Here is a 25369-nt window from a genome sequence, read left to right on the forward strand (position 1 = left end):
GGATGCGTTCAAGTTGTTACCACTTTCTTTCACTTTCCTTGTGTCATTGATACTATAGTTCTGAAACAAGTTCTTCCACAGATCGTTGTAGATTTTCATCGTAGCTTCACTTTTATTTATCTCTTGAATTAGCATTTTGTTCTCTGAAAGCTGTTGATCAGTGGTTCCTTTGAGAGCTCTAGGATGCTAGGTTTTTGGCTTCCTGCTGTCTAATCAGCTCTTCAGCTTGTTTGGTCAGATCATTCCAGTGTTGACTGTCAGCAAGCATATCGTGGAGCTGCTCCTGATGTGTGTCCACACCAAACTCAGTACTGGCCCACTGGATTTTGACTTTATTTAATCTTTTTGTTCGTATGTCTGTACTGGAAATATTATCCTTCAAATTCTGAGCCAAAGTAAAAACATAATCCATTTGGGAGGAGACTTTGAAAACTCATTCCTGAATAGTCTTGAGTCTTAATTTCACTGTATGTTTCCTTGAAGACAAATAAGCACATTTTTTTATTTTCCGTCTTCTCATCTCTGTACTGGTAGGTTTTGGTGTCAAGAACCTTACGGGTAAAGGTTCTTGCAACTTTTTGTGATCTATAGCTAAGATGCTGACCCTGCATACCCATCAGGGGGGTTACCTGCTGAACCGAAGTTTGAGGCTGCAACAGATGTGTGTATAAATATATTTGTTGTGTGTGATGTATCATAAATATTTTTAAATGTACTTATGTATATATAAACACAATCACAGATTTAATAATAGCTCCAAATCTCATTGCAGGTACACAGCACACAAAGTAGTAACATCTACGATAAATATGGATGCCCACTGCCCAGTTGTGTAAGCCAGTGATTCAAAGTTATTTTGGGATATTTATGGCTGAATTTTTTACATCCTGACATATCCATAAGATGCTGTTACGTTTGTGGGTTTTTTTTTTTTTAATAATTAAGATGGATTAAAATGAATTTTGGTAATGAGAGAGAGCCTGAGAATCACTAAATGGAATTTGTCAATGGAGACAGTTCTGTTGTCCAGTATTTGGAGTGGTTGCCTTAACTCATCAGAACTGATGGGATCTGAATAGAAGGCTTAAAAATTAAGACTGGATTCACTCAGTATTGCTTTACATACTCTCCTAGGACAATAACGAAGAGCCTAAGGAGAGGGCCTGTGGAGGTCCATATAGGCTACTTGTTTAAATGTGTTCAATAGTATTTTAGGCACCTTGGATATTGAATAGTGGAGTGAAATCCAGTTTTGAACACTAGTTGTTAACCACAAGGGTTCCCATTACAAACTACTGATTCTAAGGAGGAGCTGAGTGGAGATAGTGTCTTGCTGATAGGAACAGAATGGTGCATTGGAGTAATAAATGTTGATCAGCTAGGCCACTAGCCACTTTTTATATTACATTTTCTATGAATCACATGTTTTGCTATTGCCTTTCCCAAAGTAAGGCCACTCATTACATAATTTTAAATTACTGTCGTCAAGAAACCCCAACAAATGATTACATCCAAAACCCCAGCTTGCTGCCCCCCGCCCCTTTTCCCAAGCACCTGCATGTGCTAGTTGTGTCTGGAATTTCAAGAAATGGTGACATCGCTCCTCCTCACTTGATCTAACATTTGGGTTTATTGATACTCTACATACCCCCAGGGGATACGGTCATCTAAAAATAATGAAAGGAGACGTGAGCATTCACTGCCACAGCTTGGGTGCCATTTTTGGTTTGGCTCAGGGAAATCAAGCCATTCACTTAAATGCTCCTTGCATATCAGCTCTGTCCAGACATAGGTGGACCTCAGCTGGTGGCTGTGGTTAACAAAGAGCTTTGTTGGAGCTTTTTACAGATACCCCAGTCTAGGGTGAGCAAAACCCCAAGTGCCTCTGACTGTACCATTCAGGATTAAGGCAAGTGAGGATAAAACCAAGGGTTGATAGAATTCCTTTGGTGTCAGGGGCTAGACTTATGGATTCACCAGTCATTAGCTGTTCCTAACTACACTTCCACACTGTCCTTTCAGAAGTGGCCTAGTGTGGCCTGGTCCGCCCAACCTGTATCACCATATAGTGATAGGAAATCCTTCCCATTTCTGCCTTTTGAGCTGGCTCTCATAAACAGGAGGTGGCAGGTGTTCCCTCTCAAGAATTTCATATGTGGCTGCTGTAGCAAATGCTTCTTAATGATCATCTACCCCCTATTTATGGTCAGGAGACCAAGATGGTGTTCTTTTTGAGTTCCAGGCAAACCCAGACCTCCCTCTGACATTTTAGCTTTGGTGGGATTTATAAAATCAGGATGGGAAAGAAAGCTAAGGAGAGAGACCACTTCTCTATTGCACCAGCACCAAAACAAAAATTATCTAGATTTCCCTTGTACAACCACCTCCTCGTTGCTCATCTGTATTAGCACTACTTTCTTGTTACACCTCACCCTTGCCTTTGTTATTTGTGTGGCAAGGAATATAGGTGCTGCACTTTGATCTGTGTCTAGGACTGACTGGCTTACAAGAAGGAAGCATGGTAGTGTGTGATTATTTACTTGTGACAGGATTGCGTGATCTTTTCTTCTTGTCCCCAGAAGACACCAAATGCCAGTTTATTGCCATGACAACTTAGGGTTTCAGTTTCCTCCTATCTAAAAGGAGGTTCCAGTATGTTAGGCCTTTCTATGTATGTCAGGGACCCCTTTTGCAGAAAACCAATTATACTGAATTACAGTTATCAAAATATTTTCTAAAAAAAATCAAATTCATGGACTCCTGGTTAAGAACCTCTACAGTTTCTAAGGCCTCTTTCAGCTAGAAGTAAGAAATTAAGTTCTCTTTGACCCTTTGACAATTCTCATTAAGCTATCACAGCTTTGAAGAAGACTACTTAAATTGGTCAGTTAAACCCATAGACAATTCTCTCTGCTCTTTGCCAATACTAACAAAATCATGGCTTTGAGTGTATTAAATGCCCCTCAGCCAGGCTGCCTCTTTATTCAGGTGGATGTTCCTTCTCTTAACTGGCTAATTACTTTATGCTAGATGTATGTGAGGATCATTACAAAGGCTGATAATAATCGGCATCATCCAGGACAGAAAGAACCTCCTGTCAGGTCTTCAGTCTGACCTTGATTCAGAACCCAATAAATAACAAGCTCGTTTCCTCCTTTAGTATTCTTGTGCCAAAAAAAAAAGTTGGAGTTTCCTAGTTTGACCAAGTTGGCATATAAAGCGATGGGGCCATATTGGTGTTTTATTAACTGACTGGTCACTGCCCTCAGATTTATGCCTCTGCATCATCTGGGGCTCCTTATGCCACTTCCTCTGTGGAGAGAGTTGCCCAAGCCAGTGTTTATACTCAATTTGCTGTAAGTCACCCATTTTGCTATTGGCTGACAGAGTAGGAGTATAATTACAGGTCAGTAATTACTTCTGCCCTTAAGGAACTCCGGTAATGATTGCTTTTTTTGGTGGCATAACCAAAATTATCTTTTTTCCTGGGGAATAGGGAAGGTAAGATGATGGAAACCTGTTCAGCTTTGCTAGGGCTATTGAACATGAGAAGAGGAAAGACGAGTCTCTAGGGATTGTTTAGAAGAATTGCACTTTTGCCACCAAACCTAGAATCTTTCACTAGACTTAGCCATCATCTTCAAATCAGTATAGTTTGAAATAAACCAGTGCTGTGTTTAGGAATTACTCAAACATCAGCATAAAAAGAACATGAATTTCATGCCCCACCAGTTGCCCACTTTATTTTACAAGTTCTCAGGAGAGATCATCATGGCTTTCTGTTTTACTAATAAATATTTTACATTATTGGAGCACATTTTTAAAATCTCTTTCATTTTTCCATTTAATTTATAATCAGAGTTGGAGAGGCCCACGGAGGTCATGTAGTCAGTTAATCCCTTTATGAAATACTTCTTTTTTTATCTTTTTGAAGAAAGCAGTAATATACCTTAAAAGCCCATTCCAGTTTGTTTTTTTTAAATAAATAATATGCTGCATTGCTGTATTTCCATGACGCCTATTTCTATTATGCCTAAGCAGCTGGGTGTTTTCTAAATTCTTTAAAACAAGATTGCTACACATAATAGTGTTTTCTGCTAAGTATTAAGACTGCCTGTATTGTGATTTTGGCCTTGCTGCTTACTAGCTGTGTGATCTTGAGAAAGCCACGACCCTCCTGAGTTTTACTTTCTTCCCCAGCTAAGTGCCTCCCTCCCTCACAGGGTGGTTGTGAGGATCAATAAGATACATATGAGAAAGTTTGTAAACTACTGTGCTATGCAGATATAATTTAATTGTGAAGACGAAATTGTCATCTGGGAGTATTTTCATTTTTGTCGTGGAACCACATAGTTTTGTTTATTTATAGCCCCTGTCATTTGGCCTTTTGACTGTTAGTGGATACCAGCGTGGTAGTGACTATAAATTACATAGATCTTTTATCACCTTGGGAAGCCATCTTACAATGGCAAGACTTGTACAACCTGATGAGTGTTTTTCCTTCTTTCTCAGTATATATCATCTTTTCTTTATGTTCTCTTAGAATTTTTCATTCATTCCTGCAGCATTCCTGGTACTTTGGGCAGCTGCCTGAAAAAAGAGTAGGGATGGTCTAATTAAATCAGTGTAGACCCATATGTTTTGTTACGCCCGAGCAGTACAACCTTACTTTCAATCAGAAATAAACATTTGTAAAGAAATACCCCTCGGCCTCCTTCCAAAAAAGAATACCCAGCTGGTTTTTTAAAATTGAAGCCCATTGACTAAGACAGAAAAGACTGGGGTAATTTGAATTTAAAAAAGCCAAGGCTGTTTTCTCCTAATAGCTATCAGAATGAAATGTATAGAAAAGTAATTCTGGTTGGAGAAGATCTGAAAAGGAGTCTGTAAAATGGATACTGTGATACAAAGGGCATACTTTATACCCTGTGTTCTCACCTGGCCATCTGACTCTCCAAGTAGGCTGGCCCAGGCACCAAAGCACAGCTCCAGTGGTGCTCCTAGCTAGACCCTTTCTCTGAAAGAGTCATCATTTCCCTGGTCTTTGCAAGTTTGCCCTGCAGGGAGAGAGAGATTGCTTCTGAGGGTTCTTTCCCCCCACTTGGTGCTCAGAAGGATATGGAACTTGGTGCCTTCTTGCTTTCAAAGAGAAAAAAAATTTGATTTGCAAGTAATTAATTTCCCATGTAAGCAAAGGTTATTTTCAAGTGAGGCTTCTTTGGAGATCAGTTCCCGTAAATAAATTCCATTGCTATTGTAAATGAAACAGAGTTGGTCTTCCTCTGCAGAAGATTATTATTTGGGAAAGTTATAATTGGGGTGTATATTGGGGATGTAATTAAAGGCTTCTAAAACTAATTTGGAAAGTTTTTATCTTCCATAGCTAATACATTTTGTAGTTTTATTTATATTTATGCATGAAGAAATACTTTTGTACATTACTGTAGTGTAAACTGTTTGTTTTTAAACAAAGAGATCAGTCATTCTGCTGTTATTGGTCATAAATAATGACATTGATGAGCTGTTTGCACTAGTTTTGCAAAGTCCCAAAGTTCCCAAATCCTGTATCAGGAGAGAAGGAGATATCAAGTAGATAAACCATCACACTGAAAGGCAAAGGACTGGATTCTGACCAATGAACAAGGAAATCACACACCTGTGAAAATGTTTTGTGCCCTTAGAAGAAAAGGCACCTTATAAATCCAAAGAATTTTTTTTTAAGTTGTCATTAATCCATAAAGGGTGAGAAAAGCCAGGAATTGATCAGTCCTTTTATGAAATTAGCATATTAACACACCTGTGGCCATCCATCACGAGTGTCTTAACTGAATAAATATATTTTCATTTTTAAAGATTGCTGTTTAAAAGTTTCTGGCATATTACTTAGATGTATATGCATATGTGCGTATATACACATATATGTATATGGGGATATAGATATATGAATCTATACCTGTAGATTCATATATCTTTCTATAAAATAAACTCACCACATAACTGTTGGGACCTATTTTTCTTAAGTATTACCTGTAGCCCTTTATATATTGGTCATTTAATGTTATGAAGATACTAGTGTATGTGTCCTCGCACACAGAATTACTCAGCCTTGCTTTTGTTATGCTCCATTGAGTCTCTAGTTAAAGGCCTCCAAATAAAACTTTAATTCACTCTCAGGTAGTAAACAAGTGCCATACAAGCCCCTCTGAGGGGGCTGAGGCCTTTATACAATTCAAGGATGATTGGGTGTAAGTATGGAAGAAAGGCTGGTTATGGCTATGAGAGCCTGGAATAGATTGTGTACTTGTAGAAATTGTAAAGGGAATTACCAGTGAGCTGCAGTAGGGCAGGGCCTGGCTTTTATCTGGCCCTGATTCTAGCCCCAGGGTAGATGGCTGCTGACTTAAATTTGAAGGGCAGGATTATCTAGATTAACCCCTTCCAAACAGTTGTTGGTTTTTTTTTCTTTGTTTGAGGGCTGGGAGGAACCCTAATAATTAGTTATCCCAATTCTCCTCTCTGGTGGGTGTAGTAAGAAGCTTGTGCTTCTAGATCTCGATTAAAAGAAACCATGAAGCATGACTTGATGGCCTAAGACTTTAGACATTTAGACTACTGGAGAATGGTATAGACGAAAGGAGAAGTGGTCCTTGAACATGTCCCCTTCTTTTTCCCGTCCCCCCAGCCCACCCCACCTTCATAAATGTCTTTGTGGTCACACTGGCAACGATGACACACTTTTGCCCTTTCCCCCTCCTGGCCTATCTGTTGTACTGTCCCACAATAAATATGTGTATTGGTTTGTCTATTTTCCCTTGTAATTTAAAAATATTACCAGTATTTCTGGAAAAATTTAAAAACTAATAAATTGTTTTAATGTTATGATCGAGTTGTCATGATTGGGGGGAAGGGCAATGTAAATAGAGAAGAAAAAGAGATATAGGAGAACTGAGTTGGGAGAGACCTTGGAACTCATTTATGTACTGCAGCTCCCTCATTTTACGTTGTGTGAGGTGAGCAGAAATTGTATTCATCCTGGAAACAATGCAGCTTCATCATTATCCTTGGTTCATGCAGAAGAGGGGCAATCTTAAAGTAGGTTTGAGTCAGAGAGAAAGAAAGCAACTCAGAGACCTGTGTTAGGTGATGGGTTCCTTGCAGGGTATACACACACATGCTCCCTCCTCTGACATTATCTGCCCACCTCATTTAAAGTGGCTATAGAAAAAAGAATCCTAGGCTAGTTAGCTTTTTGAAGTGGCAAGAGTAATGGGGTGTAGTGGAAAGTCTGCATTTGGATTCGAAAATGTAGATTTGCTGCTAGCCTCTAATTACTTGCCTGTGTGATTGGATAAGCGACCTAACCTCTCTGGGCCTCAGTTTCCTTATCAGTAAGATTGGACTAAACGACCTTTAAGGTCCCTTCTGGCTCTAAATTTGTGAACTTTTATTGAAAGGGGTTTTTTTGTTTGTTTTTTTAAAGAACTGCCGCTTCTGTGGCAGGGAGACACATTTGTACAGCCCTTCCTAAGTGTTAGCAACTGCTGCATTTAAAACAGACCAATTAATACATAGTAGACCAATTAATACATAGTAGAACCACAGTATATAAATGCTTAATCCTTTGCTTTCCCTTCCTGGTTTTCCTACCTGTCTGATTACTCCTCAGTCTCCTTTGCTGGATCTTTATTCAGGTCACATCCACTAATTGGTCCCACAGGGACCTGTCCTGGGTCCTCTTTCTCCTCCCTGTGTACTACTTCTCTTGATGATCTCATCCACTCCCATGATTCCATGATCATCTCTGCTAATGATTCTAAAACCTACCGATCCAGCCGTAACTTCTTTACTGACCTCCATTGTTGTTTCCAGCCGCCTCTTGGATTTCTCCAACTGGATGCCAGTAGATATCTGAAACTCAACATGTCCAAAACTGAACTCATTCTCTTTCCCCCAAAAACTTACCCCTTTCAAACTTCCTTATTACAGTCAAAGGTGCCACCATCTCCTCAGTCCCCCAGCCTCATAATCTAAGTGTCCTTTTCTGCGCCTCACTTTCACCTTCCATAGCCAGTCTGTTGCCAAGACCTGGCTATTTTACCTCTGTATCATCTCTTAAATATACCCTTCTTTGACACTGCCACCACCCCGGTGCAAGTCCTCATCACCCCATGCCTGGACGATTGGAATGGCTTCTGGTGGGTCTCCCTGCCACAAGCCTCTCCCTGTTCTAGCCCATCCTCACTAAAGCACAGATTCGGCCATGTCACCCCCTCCCCTACTCACTCAACTGTAGTGGCTCCCTGTCACCTCTAGGACCAAATACAAGCTATTTGGTTTGGCATCCAAAGCCCTTCATAACAGCCCCTCTCCCTACATCTTTCCAGTCTTTTTACACCTTAATACCCCACCTATACACACACACACACACACACACACACACACACACACACGGATTCTGTGATCCAGGGACACTACCCTCATTGCTCCTTGAATAAGATTCTCCATCTCTTGACTCCAGGCATTTTCATTGGCTGTCTGCCATGCCTGGAATCTCTCTATTCCTCGCCATCTCCTGGCTTCCCTGGCTTCTTTCTAGTCCCATTGAAAATCCCACCTTCTATTGGAAGCCTTTCCTCATCCCCCCTTAATTCTGGCACCTTCCTTCTCTCGGTCTGTAGCTTATTTGTATATGGTGTTTGCACAGTATCTTGCCCTTTGGATTGTAAGCACTTCTCTCTGTATCCCTATTTTTTTTAGCACAGTGCCTGACACATAGTTGAACAAATGCTTCCTGACAACCTCTATTCCTCTGCCCATGCTATTTACAATGCTTAGAATCCTTTTCTTTAAAACTCTCAAATACCACCACCTTCATTTAAATCCTTCCCTAATTCTCTCAGTTGGTAATGATTTTCTCCTTCTTGGACCTCATGCTCTCTTGTTCTGCACCTCTCTTGTACGTATTTTGCGCTACAGTTATTTGCATAAAATCAGAGTGGAGGGATTCAAATCCCAGCTTTACTACTTTTTGAAGAGCCTTGGATGAGTTGCTTAATCTCCTTGGGCTTCAGTTTCTTTACCTGTAAAATGGGACTAAAACAGCTTACCCTGCCCTACTGTGTGTCCAGTTGCTGTAAGCAAAGTGCTTCTGTGAACTTGGCAGGGTCATTAAAATTTGAGCCAGAACTGGATTAGTCCACCAATGAGGTCCCAAACACAGACCTTAGCAAGAGCTCAGTCATAGGAATCTGGTTTGGTTTATTGTTTTGTTTTCCGTAGACAGATGTCTGACTGATTTGCTGCATGGGTATTTCAGGCACCTCAGACTAGCGGCAAAAGGAAAAAGGTAGACAGGAAAATTGCCAGGACCCAACCTTAGCACCATCTGGCAGCAGGTGGCAGCCGTGCTCCATCTTCTAGCTAGGCTGAACGCTCTGCACTTCTCGCCGCCCCCCCACCCCCAACCTCACAAAGAGATTTAGCCAAGCACCATAAGGGAAGCATTGTTTGAAGACTCTTATGGCCCCAGCCCAGATGCCTGCAAGGGCAGCTTGGTACAATAGGAAAAGAACTGGATTTGGAGTCAAAAGAGAGGAGTTCAAATTTTGACCGATACTTTATTTGCCTGTATGACCTTGGGGAAGTCATTTAATTTGTCTGAGCCTCAGTTTCCTCACCTGTAAAGTGAGGGAGCTTGCAGACTCTGATCCTTCACATATAAATCTATGAGCCTATGAAATGGTCCCTTCCCTGGAGGCATTTATCATTTATATATTTATATGCATTTATATAAATTATATATTTATGATTTTATATAAAACTATATATATTTATATAAATTTATACATTTATATACCAAATCAATATAAGATGATTTTGGCTTTACAGAATAAGCGCCAGCAGACTGATCTATCTTCCATAGGTTTGCATGCCTCTCAAGATCCTTGAATCAGAATACCTCATTCAACTCATCTGCATCTCAAAAAGGATTTGTAAGATCATAAGAAAGTTGCAGGGTATATTATGGTCAATTGGAAAGAGCTGTAGATTTGGAAACAAAAAGACCCGAGTTCAAATCCTCAGGTTGACCTAGATAAGTGTCTTCCCCATTCTGGGCCTCAGTCTCTCTCCATCTGCAAGATGAGGGAGGCTGGACTTTCAGCTCTAAGGTCCCTATATAAATGACACACAGTACTTACTGAATCTGGAGAGAAGGAAGGTGGTTGCTGGAGGGAACTACCGTGTTCAACATTGGTTTCTTGGGGAAGCTCCAGCCCTCAACCTAGCATTTTCCCAAAGGCCAGTAAGCCCTAGATTCTGAGGCTCAGGGCCAAGGTGAAATAAGAATCATCACGCATGGTCGGCTAACCCTTACACTGCTTGGTGGCCATTAACCTGCTAACTAGGCCATTGTCATTTGTCACAGGGAGGCAATACTGATTTCTGACCCACGGGTAGGTTGCCCTTGCATGTGAGGGCTGGAATGGAACCACCCACTACTTCAGGAAACTTGAGATCAGCAAGGCACGGATGGGCCTTATCATTCTGCCCACCCCCATCCCCAACACTCCCCCAGCCTCCCCCTAACTTTCCAGCTGCTGCCTTATCACAATGGGGGTGGGTATTACCTAAGAGGGAGCCTGGGTTTCTCAATGATTCTCCCAACTGCAGTAGACCAGATGGTAAAAGCAACAGCCTCTAAGAACCTGGGAGGGATCCGATCTATTCACCCGGGAATCTCACCTGTACCCAGGAGATTTCACCCCGGCTTGGCAGTACAAGGTGTATCGTCGGCCCCAGCCTACAGTTCCGGAGCCAGGCTTGCCAAGGGCCACACGAGTGGGGGCAGAAGCAGGATTAACTCAGCAGCTGCCCTCCTCTGAGTTCTCTGACACACGCCCACCTGATACAAGTAGCTCTCCAGCTTTAACCAACTAAGACTTAACTTCACAAAGTCAGTACTTAATAAACACATTCATTCAGTCAGTCAGCTTCCCTTCTTCCTCGCCCCTTATGCATACTCACTTTGACATTGTCTCCAGGTTTCTTCCCTTTACTGTTCTCCTGCAAGCTTCTATGTTCTAGAAGGTTCTAGGTCCTTCTAGGTCCTAGCCTTTCCTAGGTTCCTCAGGATCCTCCTCCTACCTCCTGATTATTTAGCCTCCCTTTCCCATAGAACCTCAACCCCAGAGCCACCCCAAAATCACACAACATTAGCGCTGAGAGGGGACTAAAGATTCTGAGGCAGCATGATGCCCCATAAAGAACACTGGTTCTAGAGGCAGATGACTTGGGTTCTAATCCTGTTTGAGACAACCACCTGTATGACCTTGGGCAAGTCATGCCTTTGTTTCCCCATTTGCAAAATGAGGCAGTTGGACTAGATCACTTTCTTTCAGTTATCTGAGACCAGATAAACAAACAGACTCATAGAGGAGGGAAGTGACATGTCCAAAGTCACCTAGCTAATTGTGTAGCAAAAGCTGGAATGAGCATCATAGATCTGGGGCTGGAGGGGACCCTGGAGGTCAGATAGACCAACATCCTTCAATGGTACATATGAGGAAACAGGTCCAGAAAGATGAAGTGAATGGCCCACAACCACACACAACAGACGGCAAGGTCAGAATTTGAACTCAGCTCCTGGCACTCTCTCCTCAGTACTTTTCATACCCTACCATGATCGCTCATGAGGTCTTCTAACTTAAATCCAGGGCTCTCTCCATTTATTACACAACATGCTTCCCTGTCAGATCATCTGGCTCTGGGGGACCAGACAGATCACCAAGGCCTATAGGAGTCCTCCAGACCTGGGGCTTTACCTCCCAGAGGGCACTAACCACTTCGAGGTAACAATAATAGCATTTATACAGCGATTACAGGTTTGCAAAGTGCTTTACATTTTTCCTTTGATCTTTAGTGCTATTATTCCCATTTCATAGAAGGGGAAACTGGGGCAAACAAGTGACTTACCCAGGGTCACATAGCTAGTAAGTGTGTCAGGCTGGATTTGAACTCAGGTCTTGCTCAGCTTAGAGCAGCTGATGGGGTACTGGATAGCGCACTGGGCCTGGAGTCAGGAAAACCTGAGTTCAGATCCAGCTTCAGACACGTCCCAGTTATATGACTTGTGGACAAGTCACTTAAACTGCGCTTGCCTCAGTTTCCTCAACTGTAAAATGCAGATAATAATAGCACTTACCTTGCAGGGTTGTTGTGAGGTTTGAATGAAATAATATCTGTAAAAAGAGTTTAGCACATTACCTGGTACATAGTAGGCTCTATTTAAATGCTTATTCCCTTCCCCTTTAGAAGGATGGCCATTGAATCCTTCCCTAGAGGAATATATGGGTTAAGAGTGGGACCAGTTAACCAAGAGTTGCTTGTAAGAAGGGAAGGAGAAATGGCAGCTCTACTTCTCAATAGCCTTTCCTAAAATAAATGAGGTCGCATCAGTATGAGCGCCGGACAGTTGCCAAAGTGCCTCATCGACATTTTATGTGATCCGCATCCTGTGGGGTAGGCAGAGTGAGTGTTTTTATCCCCATTTTATAGATGAAGAAACTGAGAGTCAAAGAGGTTATGGGACTTAACCAAAGTCACATAGGGAATAATTGGCAGGGCTGGGATTAGAACCTGCGTCCTCTAATACCCATAATACCACAGTGTCTCTGAAAGACCATCCCTCTAACTAAACCATTCTAACTCCATTATTTCTTCAGGTGTTCCTTGTACATTGCCTGACTTTTTGTGACCCCATTTGGGGTTTTCTTGATAAAGATACTGAAGCAGTTTGCCATTTCCTCCTCCAGCTCATTTGACACATGAGGAAACTGAGGCAAATGGGATTAAGTGACTTGCCCAGGGTCACACAGTTAGTGTCTGAAGATGGATTTGAACTCTGGAAGATGAGTCTTCCTGACTCCAGGCCCAGCACTCTATCTACCACGCCACCTAGCTGCCCCTTGGTGCATTGCCTAGGCAATCTCTCCAGTGTCTGAAGTGCCTTGTTTCCTCATCTACTCTTCAAAGGACAGCTCAGGTGCTTCTTTCTACCAAAGACCTCTCTGATCCATCCTAATCGCCACTGCTCTTAGCTCCTGGCATCCATTATCTGTGTCTATATTTACACATCTGTGCAGGTATATAGCATATACGTATTGTGTGTTTATCTCTGTATATATTGCATCTTCCCAAAACAATATAACTTCCTTTGGGAGGAAGGAACTTTCTTTTTTTTTTGTCCTTGTATCTTCAGTGCCTAAGCATAGTAGGTTTGATAGACCTTGTGTTTATTTTGTAAATATTGTATACATAATTCTATTTGTCTCCCCCTCTAGAATGCGAGCTCCTTGAAGGCAGGGTCCAGCACCTGGCACAGTGCTGGGCACATGGTAGGTGCTTACTAGACAGTTGCTGACCGATTGTTGGACTGAATACACAAGCCACCTATTTCTCTTCTTCTCATGCTACTGAATCAGAGGCTAGAGCCTGGGCAGAGTGGCTCTGAAAGCAGGGGACCCGGGTTCAAATCATGCCTCTGGAGTCTTCCTGAGAATACAGTGCCACATTGCACAAGTGAAAATGAGAATCGGCCTTCTGCTCATCATCTATCAGAGCACACACTCTGTCCCAGGGACATACACACTTATACACATTGGAAGGCAGTACTAAACCAATAAAGAAATCACCCTGACCTCTGAGCTCCCCATCAGTCACCAAATGATCCAAAGCACAGTTGTTGAAATAAAGGGACTAGGGACCCAAGAAAAGAGAACAGTATAGAGTTGAATTGGTTCACCAAGGTGTCAAGATGGGAAAAGAGGAGAGACTGGGTAGTACAGGGGAGATAGCCTGGAAGACAATTGAGGGGTCAAGGGATGGAGGTCATGGTTGGATGAAGAGTAGGGTTTGGTAAGGGAAGGCCAGGGGAGAGGTGGAAGGCCAATAGATTATGGTCAAATAAGGTGATCTCAGGATTCTTAACCACGGAGGTGGTACATCTGTGGGGAATGACATATCAAGGATATGACCGTCTTTGTGTGTGGCTGAGATGGGTGGAGGAGTAGTTCATAGGAAGTGAGTAGGTAAGGAACTGGGTGGTTAGTCAACATGGATGTTGAAGTTCCCCCATATGAGGGCTGGGGTTGAAGAGCAAAGAATTGTAAGCCAGGTATGAAACTCACCGAGGAAGGAAAGGGTGTGACCTGGAAGTCTGCAGACAACAGCTCCCAGGATTTTGATTGGGTGGTAGATGTGAATAGCATGGACCTCAGAAGGAGGAGAGGTTACTGAGTGATGGAGGTAGGGAGAGAATTTGGAAATGGTAATCCAACTCCCCCACCTCAACCAGTGAGCTCAGGGGAATGAGTGAAGATGCAGATGGCACTGCAAAGGGTGCTCAAGGAATCTGTGTCATCAGAGGAGAGCCAGGTTTCAGTAAGAGCTGGAACATGGAAGGAGTCAGAGATGAAAAGGTTTAGGGTGACGGGACTATTGTTGCCTATGGAACAGGCATTCCAGAGGGCACAGTGGAAGGGCTGGGTGGCATTCGGTTGGAACTCTGGGTGGAGGGTTGAGAGAGATGAGAATAAGGAAAGGGGTGGTGAGGAAGGGGAATGAGGTCTGAATGCTAGTCTGTAGGGAATCAGACTCACTGGGACATGTTCATCGATGAGTGGAAGGCTCCACTCATCTTCACTAAGAAGGCTGGAGAATAAGCTGGAGACAATATAACATGAGACGAAAAGCGCAGGGTCAGATGGTCAGACTGAGGGCTTGCTTCACTATTCCTCCTCCCTCCTGGAAAGCTGGAGAGTAAGCAGGTAGTGATGTAGCGGCAGATAGAAGCTAAACTTGAGGAGCGGAAGTCCCACTCCTCATCGACTTTTCTTCTTTCCCCCAAGGGACAGGCAGAGCAGGAAATGGACGACCTGGGGTCAAAGAGCAGGCTGCCCCTCTTTGCAATGGTTGATGTCCACATCTCAGGTGGGAGATCAGGTTGGCAGCGAGAGGTGGGAGTTGCCTTGTGCTGGGACCGATGAAGTCAACCTGGCCAGGCCCCCTGCAGCCTTCCCCCAGGGAACCCTTGTAGCAGGAGAAGGAAGATACAGTTAGAGGATGGCCTAACTCCTCTTCACTATCTTCATTATAACACACCGGGCGGCCTCTGCTTGAAGGCCTCTCCTAGAGTGGAACTCGCCACCTCTCAAGGTAGCGTAATCCACTTTGCGATAGCTTTGGCATCAAGCCTAATCTGGTCTCTTTGTAACTTCCCTTCACCTGCTCTCTTCCTTGTTGTGCCCTCAAGGGCCAAGCAGAAAAGGACTAATCCCTTTCTCATAGGATGGTCCTTCAGATCCTTGAAGATAGCTCTCCTATACCCCCGAGTCTTCCCTTCTCCGGGCTTAACCTGCCCAGATGATCTCGTCCGAATCTCCTTCATTGTACAGACAGCCCTCGTTACCAGCTCATGGTGCCTCTGGGTACAAAGCCCAGCGGCCTTCCTATGGCTTTTGGTATGTACAGAACAGCTTCTGGCTACAGGACTCCAGTGGCCGACAGAGGGGCAAAGGAACTTGACCCTGTTTCCACTGAGTGGGACAAGCAATTTGGAACTCCCTTGCTTTTTCCTCTCCTTTGCCTTAAGCAGAGTGCCATGATCCCTCTGGCAAGAAGCCAGGGCTGAAAGGCACTTGGCTACTGGGGTGGGAATGGAGGCCACCGATGGGGGCTCCACAGTCTTAGCACATTGCTATACACATAAGTGGCAGCTTGGTGCCAGTGGGGTTGATGAATGGCATTTAATTATTTTCAAAGGGGAATCAGCGTGCTAATTACAGCTGCCAGCCTGCACTAATGAAGCGCTGATGCCAACTGGCAGAAGCTCTTGGGGGAACTCCATTTGTCTTGTTTTCCTACTGCCCCACCTTTTTCTCAAAGATCCTAATAATGCACTGACATGGGAACCTGCAGATGGACAGGTGGGTCAGGAACTTCCCTGGCAGCTAAGGTGAGCAAGAAGAGACTTTTCAGGCACAAAAGGCAACTCAAGAAGGATGCTCAGAGAGAGGAACCAGACCACATGTATTTGCATAATTCTCCCCATTTTCCTTTTCAGCTATTTTACTGAGGACATTTAGGCATAGTAGATACAGAGCTGGCCTTGTAGTTGGAAAGACTCGGGTACAAATCCTGCATCCCACAATTCCTAGGAGTGTGACCCCAAGCCAGGCACTTCACCTATATGGGCCTCACTTTCCTCATCTGTAAAATAAGAGGTTCACCAGGCATGACCAGGGATACAAAGACAAAAGCAAGAAAGGCCCTACCCTCAAAGAAATTAGAGTCTACAGCATAATCTTCCTCATATGGGGCAGGTAGGTGGCACAGTGGATAGATTAATCTTCCTCAAAACTAGAGAAAGAGCATCAAAATGATTATTAATAGAATTCCCCAATTCAGAGCTGGAAGGAACCTCAAATGTAGTCTAACTTTTTTTTTGAAGCAATCAGGGTTAAGTAACTCGCCCAGGGTCACACAAGTAGTAAATGTCTGAGACGGGATTTGAACTTTGGTCCTCCTGACTCCACAGCTGGTGCTTTATCTACTGAGCCACCTACCTGCTCCCTACCTTTTTTTTTTTTTTAACAAAGGTAACCAGGCTTAGGAAGGTTAAGGAACTTGCCCCCATTCACACCGGGTAGGAAGAGACAGAGCCAGGTTGACTGAGCCAAATCCAGTTCTCCAGTTCCCCAAGGGGGAAACAAGTCCCTCGGTAAATGTGGCCATCCGACTAGCTCAAGCTTTCATGACCAAACCCATTCCTTTCCATTGGCCAGAATGGAATGAAAGAGGCCTCGATCTCTCAAGGGCTCCATCCCGTGTTTCCTCAGTTCGCCGGACAATCTGTGCTTCCCTGGGAAATAGTCCTTACCCACGCAGCCCAGGGTGGCAAAGGAAAACTCAGAGACAGTTTGTTCCTTAGTCTCGAAATGGGGGCAAAAGGAAGAAGGACCTCGAAGGAAAAACCAAGAACACGAAGGCAGGACGGCTGCGGTGCCAACACACCTGCTGTGCTCGAGACAAGGCAACAATGAAACAACGTTGGCAAGGAACGGGCGCAGGAACACAAAATGGTGTTTATTGACTCTACTTGGGGAACATAACAAACAGACAACTTGAAAGACTTTTGGCTCATGGGCCTGGACTTTATAGTTGAGTTGGCTTCTGTCAACAATTAGAAAAGTCTAGCAAATACAGTGGGAGTGGTCCCTCATTCCATAATGGAGGAAATAACAGCCATACCACTAAGGATATCATTCCTGTTACAAGGGTGAAGGCTAACCTATCTATACACCATGAACAAATCTTTAACATACACAGAATGACACGTATAATTTTATATAATACAGTAGAGCAATATATTATATATAATTATATACACGTATAGATTGAGGGCAAAGTCCTCCAACTAGCTCATACCCATGAACAAACAGGATTTGGTGAATCGTTTCCTTAGGAACACTTCTCTTCTTAACCTAATGGTTTATGTATTTAACTGATGGCTTTTTTTTTTTTAAACATCAGTGCTTTGTTTGTGTGTATTTTAACAGACCCTTTGCCTTGATAATTAAAAAGTACATGTTAGCACAATTCCAGGATGAATGCATATGATTTATGTTCAATGTGTAAATAACGCTAAGGGTAGCAGCCGTCAGTTAAATGTACCACTATGTTGAAAAAAACGTGTTAGCAGGGGCACAACTTATTACTTTTCTGATTGCAAGTGGGTGCTGCTCAGTTCACAGAGCCTAATCAAGTCGCAGACAAAGATTTTGTTTGGGGGGAAAAAAAAACCTTTCCTGTGAGTTCTCAAAGATTTCATTTAGAAAACTTATCTTTCATTACTAAGAGGGGCAGAAGGAAAAAAAAAACAGACTTGACGTGAAGGGACTGAGCTCTGGATGACCCGAGGTCTCTTCACAGTCTAAGAGTCACTAAGACACCATTTTAAATTGAGCAATTTTTAACAAACAGTTTCCAAAGTTACACGACAGAGAAAGCGTATAAATTATCACATTTCCTAGAGGCTATCAGCAAATGACAGAGGTGATGCACAAGGCCTCGGGCTCAGGAGATCCTTCCTCCCTTGCCGGTGGCTCTAACCACCTCCCCCTGGCTTGACATCCACATGGAGTCAGGTTTGCCCGTGTCACTATTATTTAAAAAAAAAAATGTTTTCCACAGACTAACAAAAGCCAAGGAAGTCGTCATCTGAAGGGACTTTGGACAGTGAAACACATTTAGAGAAAGGGGAGAGGGCTGGCTGGAGTTTGCAGGTAATAGAGTCGCCCTACAACGTTGGATTTAATAATGGAAATATCACAAGACTAATAACTCACATCCACACAATGCTCCTCTCCTGAATGGTGTGCCAGTCTAACAAGTTCGGGGGGTCCACTGGAAGCGGACACATTTCCGGACCCACAGAGAATGGGTTTCTCCCTTCTCTGTCTCCTGTCACCTCCCCAGGGTGAAATCTTAACCCACAAGGCAAGGTAGCTTCCCCCAATGCCTCCTGCCCTAACCTTTCATCATTGTGGGGAAATTCTCAGGGTAGAAATGTCTTTAGATGCAGATTGGCAACTGACCTTGGACAACTGCCAATGAAAGGTTCAAGTGATCTGCCCATCATCACAAGGTTAGGATGTATCCAAAGTGGGACTTCCTGACTCTAGGGACGGCTTTCCATTCACAAGACCTGAGGGGCTAGCAGGAAGTGGTGTGGGGATTCTGCCTCATAAGCTACTAACACAGTACACAGAGGCTTGCTTTAGTTTCAAGAGCCGTGGCCTTTGTAGTTCTGAGTGGCCCACCAGCTGTCACCACACAGACTTCCTTGCTCCTAAAATACTCCTGGCAGCCACTAGCTGTGGGGAAGGTGAGGAGGAGAGGTGTATTCCAGTTTGAAGACATTAGATGAAAAGTGCAAGATCCTACGTGCAAACCTTTGCAAACAGACAAAAAACAAACACCCCTTTTTTTTAATGAACTATACACAAGTTTAAAAATTCAAGTCAATTCCAGGAATAGTCTAACAGTTGTCAGGCAGTCATTTTCACTCAAAATTGGGAATAAAAGGTCAGTGTCTGAATTAAGAAGGTAAAGACCTTGGGTGTCTCTCTCACACAAACACACACACACATATGCATGCACACACTCAAGTACACAGACAGACAGACACACACACACACACACAGGCATGTTCTTTGCATTTGACAAGGGTCCCCAAGGAGGAATTGTCTGGGTCCAACAGAGAGGTCTCAGTCACAGCACCCTTCTTTACTGGATTGAAATGCTACCCACATAAACTCCATCCTGTCCCACTTTTGGGGATAACGCTTCCTTTACATATGAAACACACAAACCAAGATGCTCTGAATTCAAAGCATTCCTAAGATGCCATCATTCATTTGGAATCTGAGGAATTAAGAGGTTTCTCATCTTTCACTTTCCCAACATGGAAGGAGGTAAGTTAACTCTGTCTTCCTCCTCCTCTACGTTCCCCATAATCCTTTGCCTGAAAAGCAACAAGAAAGATCAGTACAGTCAACCGAGTGACCAAGGTCCAGTCAACCACCCCCCGCTAGAAAAATGCCACACATATTGAGGAATACCCCTGGCAGCACAAGGGAATTCGCTGTTGAAGGGACCTGCCTTAGGGATCGTTAGAAGAGGCTGCCTGGGCCACAGCGTTAGAATCCAGAGACTCAGGACAGGGGGTGCTACTGAACTGGGTCTTTGAGATGTCAGGCAATGTCTGGTCCAAACAGGGAGGATGAGGTTCAGAGGGGGATGCAGAGGCAGTATCACCAAAGGTCCTGACGTTTGGACATGACTTTGAGGACAGAATTAAACCCGGCTTGTCCCCATACAGTGAAATAAAGAAGTGTTCCTCAGGTGCAAGGACAAACTTTCTGACTTTCTGGGGTAATCTCTGGCCACAGAGAAATTCTTGCCTGGGGTTCTCCTTCTCCTGGGGTTGCCTGCCTTACCGAGGGGAGTGTCTCAGCTGAGAGATGTACAGCTGAGCTCCCCACGCTCCTGAACGTCTGCCATCCCCTCCTCTAATTCCTCGGGGCCGTCTACAATGTTGGGCTCGCTAGAGCACTGCCGGTGGGGAGGGAAGCTAGGCGGGAGGAGCAGGCATTTGTCGCTGCCGTCGGACTCTTCCCCCATGCCAGAGTGCATCCTGGTGGCCATGGCAAGCAGCTGGATGTCCGAGTGGGCGTTGGCCACGGTATGGCGGCGGATGCTGCCGCACTTTTCTAGGTACGCCTCCCCCTCCTGTTCCGTCAGCGGGGTCAAGGCCATCTCGTGGAGAGGTCGGGGGGTCACTGCTCCCTGCGAGTAGTTCAGGACCGTCACCTTGGGGCGGGCTCGAGAATGCCGTCGCGCTGGAGGAGAAAAAGAAGAGGTGTCATTGCAGGAGGCAGGGATCCCTGCCTTACTGGCTCCTTTGGTAGAATGCAAGCTTCTTGAGGGCAGGGCTGTACTCTCTGGGTCTCTTTATCTTCGGGGTCTAGTATAATGCCTGGCACACAGCAGGTGCTTAATAAATGCTTGGTGAATGAATTCTGAATTAAAGAACCTCCTATATGAGAGGACATGGAATTCAGGAATGAACCTGAGCATCCAATGATCATGGTTTCTCTTACAACTCTATGATACAGTTACTGTCCGTCATCTCTCTTCTGGTAACATGGTACAGTGGAAAAAGTGATAATTATGACAGTAGTAAGAACAGCCAACATTTATATAACACCCACTACATGCCAGGTGCTTTATAAATATCATCTCATTTGATCCTTACGACAACCCTGGAAGGGAGGTACTATTATTCCCATTTTATATATGAGGACACTGAGGCAAACAGATTAAGTGACTAGCCCAGAGTCACAAAACTAGTTAGAATCTGAGGCTAGATTTGAACTCAGGTCTTGACTTTCAGGCCCACTGATCTACCCACTGTGCCATCTACTTGCCCAGGAAAAAGAGAGTACCAGTGTTGGAACTGAGATCTGAGTTCAAATCTTGTCTCAGTCCATTCTGTTACTATCTTTGTGACCTCGGGCAAGTCACTTCCCCTCTTTAAGGCCTTAGTTTCTTCATCTATAAAATGAGAGGGTTGGACAAGGTGATCTCAAAGCAGGAGACCTTCTGGGTCTAAATCTATGTTATTGTGGTTACTGGCTGCCCTCACGTGGAATGCTCAGCCATCTGCCTTCACACATTTAGACTCTGCTGTCAAAGGAGGCACGGTGGTATAAGCAAATGGCCTGGGAATGAATCAGGGGACCTGGCTTCAAATCCTGCCTCTGCCACTACTTACTGGCTGTGTGTGTCTGTAAAATGAGGGGGGTGGACGCGAAGGCTTGAAGTCTACGCTGCCTGCCACACAGGCAGTCTAAGGTTCCATCACTTGGCCGGCCAGCCTATCACACTACTGACTCATGCTAAGTCTGCAATTTCAAAAAACAAAAAACACCCCAGATCTTCCTCAGACAAACTGCTGTCTGACCACATCTCTGCAGCTTGTACTTGAAGTTGTTTTTTTCTAAACCTAAATTTGCATTTAGCATCATTAAATTTCACCTTGAGCTCAGCCCAGCTTTTTAGCCTGTCAAGAACTTTGTGCATCCTCTCTCTGGCATGGAAGGCGTTAGCAGGCCGGGCCTGAGCAGCCCTCTTGTTCCACCTTTCTTCTCTCTCAGCCTCCAGAAAGAACAAGGGCCATAGCGAATGTAGCCCAAGTTTTCATCTCTCTCCTGGATCAGAGACCCTCCCGACTCTTTCATTCAACGTTGGCTACCTCTGATCCATTTACGGGCACTTAATGTGGCAGGGGCGGGAAGGGGGTACATGCTCCTGCTTAGAGGGGATGATCTGTTCTGGTTCCCATCACTGGGTGTGAGAGAATCAGGACACATCTCAAGCCATGGAATCACAGACTGAGGGCTGGAAGGGCCCTTAGAGATCAGAACCATTTACCCTCTTCCCACTCCCCACATTAAAGAGGAAAAAAACTGAGAGCTGAAAAAATGTAGTTACTAACCCAAGTCAACACTGGTAGTGTGTGGTAGAGCCTGGATTTGAACACAGACCCTCTGATTCCAAAATCATACTCTTTGAACCACATTCACACTGTCCCTTCTTGAAAAGAACCCTTAATTTGTTTCAAAGCTCTTTCCAAATCATCTTCTGCAATAGGGCCTTTCCTCATGCCCCTCTCTCTACCCCCGCTAATTACCCTGATCTATATGTTCATTTTTGAAACATTTTCTATATACTTATATGTATATATGTTGTCTCCCTTGACAGAATATAATCTGAGGCCAGATTTGATCTCAGGTCCTCCTGACTCCAGGGTGGGCTAGCTGCCTCCCCTCCGGGTTCCTTATAAACAAAACTTCAGCTCATGTGGATGAAGTGGAACGAAGCAAGGCCCTGAGCCAGTCCTGTGCTGTGCCTGGACCCAGAGCTCCCCTCGGATGTTTGCTCATTTCGGCCCTCCCCTTCTTCCTCTTTGCTGCAAGAACAAGCCTGGGATGCTTGAGAAGAGTCCAGGTCTGAGTGGTAGCTATGCCCCCTGGCAGGGCCTGCATCCCTGTGCTGTCCTCTTAACAAGCATCCGTTAAGAGGGCCACTGGCCAGCGGCTCCTGCTTCTGCCACCTCTGTTCTGCTCAGACCTGCCTCCAGGCCACTTCTCACCCCTTTCCCACGGGACTCCCCTCAGCCTTCCCACACCAGACACTCCGCTGGGTTTGGGAATTAATTACACCACATTGGAGCCAAAATTCCAGTGCCTTTGAAAGGCCCAAAGAAGAGGGAGCGCTCCAAGGATAGGTTCCTCATTCCCTTTGTTGGGGACTCAGGGTTCCCAGGCCTTTGATCTCCCAGCCTCAATGGCTCCTCTCCACAGGGCTGGGCTGGGGACAATGCCGCCATTGTCGGGCCTCTCACCAATCCCATAGCGGGGCATTCCTTTCCAGTCACTATTTCTGGTAGGTAGAGACAAATGGGCTGCTTGTCATGTAAAAAAATGTCATAGTATCTGGAAGGAGCTGCTTTCATTTAAAAAGAAAAATACCAGCCAGCCATCAGGAGAGACAATGGAGGGCAACTGGTCCATGGGGCTTTTGTGAACGAGAAATGGAGCTTAGGCCATTCGGATTTGTGGGTGGGAGTCTCTACAACTAAACTGGGGGAGAGGGCCAGAGTTTTGCAGATTTCAGAATGACTCAGAGAAATTGTTTTTATCTTTTTTCTTCCCCTATTTTAAAAATGTTTTTTATTTTATTTTTATATTATATATGTATATATATGTTTTATATTTTATATTTTTATTATATTTTATATTTATTATATTGTTATATAATATATACAATATATACAATAATATATAAATACAATATTATATGTTATATTTATTACATTTTTATATTTGTGTTTTCCATTTATATATACACGAAAATGGAAAGAACCTGCCTTTGGACTGAGAGCTGGGGGACTGCTTTCCAATCCTAACTCTTTCACTTATGGCCTGTGGGACTCTGAACAAGTCACTTTCCATCTCTCTGTGACTCTATTTACTCATCTGTAAAAAAGAGGCCTGTTCTAAATGCTTTCTCTGGTCCCTCCCAGCCACAGAGCTACACTCCCCAAAGATGGTAGGTGGCTTCCTTTCTTCTCCACCCCGTTCCTGGGAACAGTCAGAGCTCACCAAGGGCGGGGGACGCACACACGTCGTTTGGGCCACCCTGCAGAGCAGGGCTTATTGTATCCCTTTGAAGCCCTCAGGTCTCACTTCAAAGTGGGCATGGAACCATTGGCAAGAGGAAAGACTCCACAGGCTAAAAGGATCGAGAGCCAGAGGGGCCTGGCAGGCTATCTCTTCTAATCCCCACATTTTACAGATGAAGAAACTGAGGCCCACCGAGGTTTGACTGATTTGCCTAAGGTCAGATCTACCTATGCAAGGCTGTCTGTTCCAATCTCCACACTTTGCTGGATCTGGAAACCGGCTCAGGGAGATTATACAGCAGAACCAGGCATTTAAAGCCAGGTTCTTGAGAGTTAAGACATTTGCTCTGGTCTATAGAGTAATCAAAATACAGGGGTCACATCCACAAGAAATGTGTGGGAACAAATCCCAGGGGGACCTCTGCAGCTGTTCATACAGCTCTGGCGTCAGAGTCCAGAAGACCTCAGTTTTAATCCTGCCTCAGACACTAAATAGTGGTGACCTTGGGTGAGTCACTTAACCTCCATCTGCCTCAGTGTCCTCAACTGTAAAATGGGGATCATAATAATACCTACCTAATAGGGTAGTTGTAAGGATCTGATGAGAGATAACATTTATCAAGTGCTTTGTAAACCATAAAGTATTATGTAAATGCTAGTTATTAATATTAATAAAATGTTTATTACTGCACGTTTTTAGCTAATGAGTTGATGAAGGCCAATCATCCCTACTACATTGACTTCTTTTTTTAAGAAACAGATTTTTAATGCAATATTTTCTTTTTGGCATTGCCGACATTTCTCCCATACCTCTCCTCCTTCATCCTCCCAAAGGAATTTTTTCATTGCCTTTTAAGCTAGAAGTTCTTAACCTCAAGTCCGTGAATTAAAAAAAAAATTTTTTTATAACTATTTCAAAATAATTAATTTCCTTTGTAAGTCTATATATTTTATTTCATTCATTTAAAACTATTATTGTAAGAAGGGGCCCACAGGCTTCACTAGACTGCCCGAGGAGTCCATGCCCTGTTCTTAATGGACTCTTGTCTTTAGCAACACACAGATGGTAGAGGAATCCCTCCCATGTCCCCCAGTCTACTGAACCTATACAGGTATCTTGACCACTGCCTACCATAGAAGCCACTCTGCAAACCCACCCCTCCCATCTTGGATGGACCAGTAGTAAAAAGCTCAAGGCCCAGCCAACATGGCAGTTGGTGCTGTTGAGGCCATGCCAGCTAAGTGCCCAGGCAGGATTTGAAGAAGACAGAGAAGTCACTCTCTTGAAGCGGCTGTCTGGATACACCAAGAAGCCTAGAGCAAGCCAGGTCCTGGCATCATCTCATCTGTGGTTACAGCAGTCGAGAAAGTAGGTGTCTCCAGCGGAACATGAACCAGACTGTAAGAATTGCCAAGAACAGGTCCTGCCCACCTTTGATAAAAGAGGCCCAGAGAAAGGACAAGAACTTCCTCCTTAATGCAGAGGCTGCAATCCCCTTCTCCACCCTACACACCCACCAATGCCCACTCCTTTGCAACATCTGAGTGCAGCAGAAATAACAC

The 25369-nt window shown here is 44.1% G+C and overlaps 1 protein-coding gene across 5 annotated transcripts in view; it reads right to left on the reverse strand.

Annotated features, from left to right (window-relative positions):
• Nucleotides 1-17121: 17121 nt before the first annotated feature.
• The window catches only part of PRR5L (proline rich 5 like), a 95745-nt gene continuing 87497 nt past the window's right edge, over nucleotides 17122-25369 (reverse strand). For 3 of the 5 annotated variants that reach the window (XM_027837882.1, XM_027837883.1, XM_027837884.1), the window contains exon 9: nucleotides 17122-20459. In XM_027837882.1, coding sequence (XP_027693683.1) covers nucleotides 20071-20459 — 389 coding nt within the window. In that variant the 3' untranslated portion in view covers nucleotides 17122-20070. The remainder of the gene's footprint in view (nucleotides 20460-25369) is intronic. The other 2 variants (XM_027837885.1, XM_027837886.1) reach the window with 2 other exon arrangements.

This window comes from Vombatus ursinus, unplaced genomic scaffold (genome assembly GCF_900497805.2).
Source record: "Vombatus ursinus unplaced genomic scaffold, bare-nosed wombat genome assembly UNPS02014822.1, whole genome shotgun sequence".
Classification (NCBI taxonomy): Eukaryota; Metazoa; Chordata; class Mammalia; order Diprotodontia; family Vombatidae; genus Vombatus; species Vombatus ursinus.